Source organism: Gymnogyps californianus, chromosome 5, assembly GCF_018139145.2.
Source record: "Gymnogyps californianus isolate 813 chromosome 5, ASM1813914v2, whole genome shotgun sequence".
In the NCBI taxonomy this organism is placed as follows: domain Eukaryota; kingdom Metazoa; phylum Chordata; class Aves; order Accipitriformes; family Cathartidae; genus Gymnogyps; species Gymnogyps californianus.
In genome coordinates this window covers 13,024,367-13,030,366 of record NC_059475.1, presented here as the reverse complement: position 1 = coordinate 13,030,366, position 6,000 = coordinate 13,024,367, and the positions used below count along the sequence as shown (strand labels likewise).

Sequence of the window (6,000 nt, the reverse complement as noted above, 5' to 3'; positions counted from 1 at the left end):
GAAGTGTCCAGCAGGTCAGGGCCTGTTTTCCATTACTGTGGTGCCCTGGTTTTACTCTGGTATCGCTCCATTTAAACCAATAGGTCATTAGCATGAACACAGTGTGATCCAGACCCAGAGCAATCAAGCTAATATTCAGCCCTTTGCTTATTCCTCCATATGCGTCACACAACATATAGTTCAGAGAAAAATTACACCTTGTGCAATTCTTGGACTCACTGGTTTGGACTAAACTATTTCAATCTTAGCTCTGAATTTCCTGCGTAGCAAAAGTTAAGAGAGACATCAATCTTTTTCTCATTTTCAGCGAGACCAAACATGAACCCAGCTTTGTTGAGGTAATATGCATTAATGGCAGCCCAGAGTTCGTCCCAAACCACACTACTTAGCCTGTCTGTCCTCATTAGCTTTTAGAGTTACTGATGAAGCAACAGGGCAGGGCTCTACAAACTTCTGCTTGGCACCATTCAGTTACAGAAATTATGGGCAGTCTCTATTTCAGACAACCCATGAAGTATCCTTGGTACCCAAAAGGTATTATCTGGAAAAGAATCAAAATTCTGTTCACCAAAATATTTATATTAGCCGAGAAAGCCAAACTCTGCCAAGAATGGAGCTGGCAAGCTTCCCTGGAGTTTCTCTGCCAGTGTGTAAAACACAGAAAGCAGCCCCACCTACCACAACCCCCCTGTGCATGCTCAGGGCTAGTTAGGTTTTTTTAAGTACAGTGCCAACTATTTGTAAGGTCTCAAAAATCTGGAAACTTTAGAGCGCAGCAGCCGAATGAAGGATCTTGGGAACATCTCTCTTGACTCTTGGGCTGTGTACTTGAAGTAGTTCTGTGGATGCGCTAACACGTCAAACAATGCTTTTATCAGTTTCTTGTCCTAGAAAAAGGAAAGCAGATTTTACAGTAATTCCACAGAGGAGTTAGGGTCAGTATTACCAAAGCTTAATGACTGATTAACTCATAAAAAATTATGGGCATTTTACTTTTCAAGTACTAGTGTTTCAGGGGCTCAGAAACTAGTGGAGCAAGGCTGACATTCAGGCCCCAGGGGAGTCACTGGAGTTTCACATTCGTCATTAGCGGCACTAGGATTTCTCCCCTCCTCCTACTTCCAAGAACAGCAGATGAAAAAAAAAACCAAAACAAAACACAAAACACACACACTGGATCTGATATCCAGCAAAAGAAAGGTTTATTTGGGATGACATGCACTCAAACTTGCCCATGCAACTGTCCCCTAACCAAGGTCAGAGAAGTGAAATCCACAAAAAGATTTTTTTCGCCCAGGGAGGAAAAGCCCTTACTAATCTACAGGCTACAAGTAGCAGCACCAAGTGCTTCTCCAAGAGATTAAATCCCATGTCCCTCAGTTTGCTCCACTGATTCCTTCCAGCACAGCCTATGTGAGGCTCGAGGGGCTATCTTCACCATAGATTTCCATAGTAGGTCTGAGCCACGTTTAATCCCCCTGGGCAAAGGGTCTCATATCCATTGCTCTGCACAATCAGGATGTGCTGATTCACCCCGCTTCCCTGAAGTAGCATGTGTCTAGTGCACCAAGGAACAGATCTGATGCAGAGCAGGAGGCAACTCACCGGCACAAAACTGTCATTTTCAATCAAAACCAACATATTTAGTGGAAGGAATATACCTTAAGTATTTCTTGATGATTTTCAGACGCATAAAGTCTACCATCCCGAACAATGTCTTCTATTAGTTCTTGGTAATCCTCTATGGGGAATGCACAAGAGAGTAATTTGCAGTTTCACTTCACTTACATACTCAATACCTCCCTTGGTTACACACGTAAGCCCTACCCCAAAAAGAACCAGTGGTACTTGGCCCTCATATTAGCAGTCAGAAATAGTCAAAATGCTCTTCTGTAAAGAAACTACAAATACTGTTTACTATGAAAACAGTGTACTCTGCTGAGCTGCTCAGCATCAATCTGTCAAAAGCAAAAGAAATCATAATGCACCTAGGATCGTAGTGCATACTGTAACCAAGCAGCCTGCTTCAAACCAACTGCACTGCAGAAACTTATCTGTAAATACCCACAACCTGTTATTGACTTCTTTCTACAGTAAGAAGGGAAAAAAAAAAAAAGAGGTAAGAGGAAGCTTTCTTAAAAGGCAAACCCCCTGGTCAATCAAAACTTAAAACGCTTCAAAAGGAGAGGTCTCCCCTGAAAAATTAATTATCCACTGTTGGTGAAACTCTGCAGACCACAGCGAGGATGACTCCTTCACAGTTAATCCAGTGTGAACAGAAACTTGCCATATCATTTTCACATCACTTATGCTGAAGTGCAAAGCCTCAGCTCCAGTTTCACTCCTGGTGACTCTGACAGGGATAGGGTGAAACTCTTGCCCCTCAAGGTTCTTTTCAATATAGGTATTTTGCTATCTAGTACTGGATTACAGATGGTAGCAGCAACACAATAAATCAGAGGCACTTGGGCTCTGCCCAGTTCCTCACTGGGGACACTCTGCTGCCACTTGAAGCAACCCAGAACTGAGAAGGCACAAAAATGCATAAAACTCAGATTGTAGCTCTGAGCTCTGCATTTTGTAGGTCAGACCCCAGAATCCTCGCTCTTTGTTTAGGTCTGTGGAAGATCTAAACAGGAATGCAGGAATGCAGAATTCCTTAAACTAGCTTTAAATGAAAACAGCTACTGGAAGTAGTCCGATAGCAACACTGCTGAGAGCACTGGGTTACCCTGCTGCTTAGCAGGGTCAAGGAGTCCACAAGGAGTTCTGCACTGCTGCAGCTGCACTAGTCCACATAGGCTCAGCAGCTCACATCCGCTTACCATCATATGTTACATAAGGAACTTGGAATCCTTTGGCACTGTTCCCTTCATTCGACTTGAACTGGATCCACAACTTCTTAGACCTAGAAGTGAAAGCTATAGGGCGTTCGTAGGTTTGACAGGTTTCATATGTGGTCACTGAGTTGGAAGAAGCTTTCAAAGAAAACACACAATAGGCAGTCATCTGACAACGCTTCATAATAATGAACAATTAGAAAATAGGCTAAACTACCATGACAAGAAATGTTTGCTGATGTTAAGAAAACTCCTCAAAATGTGGCAGGCCATCAGTGGATGGCAGGCTATCAATGAGTGACTTCTTGGTCAAGAAATATTTTCTCTTTTCCTAAAAAACAGTCTACTGTTTGAAGGATGTGCCTATACTAGAAACTGAAGCTGTTTATTCACACATCAGGCACCTGTAGGGACTAGCAAGCATCTCTTCTTTCCTAACCCAGGCTAGAATTGCTTAGCATAATTCATGACTAGTTAGCTTGAACCATCTACCCCTTCTTAACAATATTTAACAATATTTCTCTCAGAGTTCACTGACACATCATAGCCTTGCACCCTTGTTTCACCTGAACCTATGGAGCAGCATTACCAAACAGGATTTCTCAATCTGTCATTTAAAGAAATTTCTACTCTTAAGTAGAGGCCAGACAGGCTACCTTTAGTTTATGCAAACAGCAATGCATGCGAGAAACCTTTGTTGCACACTGAGATAGATACCATATGCCTCAGTAGGTATTTCAGACTTACAGCTTTTTCGCATCACCAGGTAGTCTCCACACTCATCTTCTATTGGTAGAAATATTTCTGGAACCACAATCAGAATACGGCGCTTTGGCGGTGGGTTAATATTCCAAGTGCACTCAGTGTTTGCAGGATAGTCCCCAGGATAGTTTGGTGATTCAATATATCCAGTGTAATCTCCTAGTTCACCTCCACACTGCCTATCTGAAAAAGCAATACAGTATGCAAGACTAGGCAAAACAAGGTCATCCTACAGCTCACTCTACAGTCACTGTCAGAAACAGTACATGGGTGACGGACACACAAGCTTTTCTGTTTGCATCTGATGCATGTTCAGTTCTCTTTACCAGCTTTCACTTCACACTGCTGCCTGCTTCTGCCTTTGTGTTTTAATCAATGTTGAGACATAAAAATACAGACTAATCCCTGTCAACACAGCAGGTGCTATTGACCAAGCCCCAGCCAAGCGGCAAGGCAGTTGTAAGAAGACATAGAAATGGTAAAGCAAGGATGCCCACTTGCTTGTACCAGACAGAACGTTTTTATGGAAGTATCAGCTTGTCATGGTTTAACCTCAGCCAGCAACTAAGCACCACGCAGCCGCTTCCCCCTCCCCACTCCCAGTGGGACGGGAGGAGGATCGGGAAAAAAAAAGTAAAACTTGTGGGTTGAGATAAGAGCAGTTTAATAAGTAAAATATAATACTAACTAATAATAATAAAAATATAATAATAATTGTAATGAAAAGGAATATAACAAAAAAAGAGAGGGAAATAAAACCCAAGAAAAGACAAGTGATGCACAATGCAGTTGCTCACCACCTGCTGACCAATGCCCAAGCAGCAATCCGCCCCTCCTGGCCAACTGCCCCCTGGTTATATACTGGGCATGACGTTCTATGGTATGGAATAGCCCTTTGGCTAGTTCGGCTCAGCTGTCCTGGCTATGCTCCCTCCCAGCTTCTTGCACACCTGCTTGCTGGCAGAGCATGGGAAACTGAAAAATCCTTGACTTAAGATAAGCGCTACTTAGCAACAACTAAAACATCAGAGTGTTATCAACATTATTGTCACACTAAATCCAAAACACAGCACTGTACCAGCTACTAAGAAGAAAACTAACTCTATCCCAGCCAAAACCAGGACACAGCTGAAGTCTAACTGGAGTCTGAGGTCCTCTGCTCAGGCACCATGCCTGAAGCAGCACAAAATAGGGAGTATAGCAGCCCTTTCTCTGCACAGGTCAGCATTGCTGGCAGTAAGAAAGGGTGAACCCCAGTGCAGAATGCTTTGCCTGTGCTCCCCAACTCTGTGTGGCCACAAGGGTCTGGGCACTACAGCACCATAACAGTGACATGCCCAGGGAACGGATTCTTTAAGTGAGAGACATGCAGTTCCCAGAAACATATTTCTATGTATGTATGTGTATATATGTCTGTGTGTATATAAGCATCTCCAGAGGTTCTTCTGAGGAGTCGCCTCTCTGCCCTTTATTCTCCCTCTTTAATTTATCCTCAGCTCCCTACACTACAGCTACCATAACCTAGAACAATGGTTCTCTTTGTAATTGCCTCTTTCAAAGGTTGTTATTAAGAAATGGTTACTAGAACTATTAAGTTTTGTGAGCCAACTTCCATTCCTTTTAATAGAAGGGAAAGAAATCAGGGTGGCAAGAACACAAACTGTCTGCTATATCATGGGAGAAAAGATTTAATTGCAAGACCCAGAGTGACCCAGCACCAACTGGCAAGACGCAATCATCACTTACCTTAACAAGAATGATGGAACCAGTCTGCAGAAATGGTCTCTCATGGACCTCAGCAAGCCATGTGGGATGAGATGCAGGCAGGCAGCAAAAGAGGAGCAACACCACTGCCTTCTTTCCAAGCTCCCTGGAGCAAAGCTAAGTTTTGCCCTTAGGGCCACTCTGAATATTAATGGCCCAGTCTTTTTATTTGTAAGAGATCTTTAAAACCATCTTGCTATACTTACTTTTGCACTGTGTTATATTTGTTGACCCATCAAAATCAGTAGTGGTGTTTCCAGGGCATGAAATGCAGTAATTTTGTCCAAACTCAGGCTGGTATGTCCCAACTGTGCAGCGAATACACCGATGAGTTGTGGTATTATAAAAATGGCCAGGTGAGCACTGAACTGGAGAGTAATTAAATATGCAGCATGGTTAAAAAAGTGGCAGTAGCACATTAGAATGTGATTTTATGCATTTTTATAGGATGTAGTATAATTTCAATAACTGAAATGCCATATTCATAAACTATGAGGGTAATAAAGCAGAGGTAATTGAACAGATTTTAGTTTATCAGGTCACTTTGTGCAAGTTCAAAAGTCCCAAACACAACACTATAGGGCAGTTCTGTGTGAAAGCAGTAACAAAAGATACGGGGAAGTGAGTATAATCA

The 6,000-nt window shown here is 42.6% G+C and overlaps 1 protein-coding gene across 1 annotated transcript in view; it reads right to left on the bottom strand.

Moving 5' to 3' along the window:
* Positions 1-449: 449 nt before the first annotated feature.
* SCUBE2 (signal peptide, CUB domain and EGF like domain containing 2) overlaps positions 450-6,000 on the bottom strand; it is a 43,175-nt gene continuing 37,624 nt past the window's right edge. Inside the window, exons 19-23 of the mRNA XM_050898177.1 lie at positions 5,573-5,734; positions 3,588-3,785; positions 2,826-2,978; positions 1,662-1,741; positions 450-887 (exon numbers count right to left, since the gene is read on the bottom strand). Of these exons, the coding sequence (XP_050754134.1) occupies positions 735-887; positions 1,662-1,741; positions 2,826-2,978; positions 3,588-3,785; positions 5,573-5,734 (746 nt within the window). The 3' untranslated portion in view covers positions 450-734. The remainder of the gene's footprint in view (positions 888-1,661; positions 1,742-2,825; positions 2,979-3,587; positions 3,786-5,572; positions 5,735-6,000) is intronic.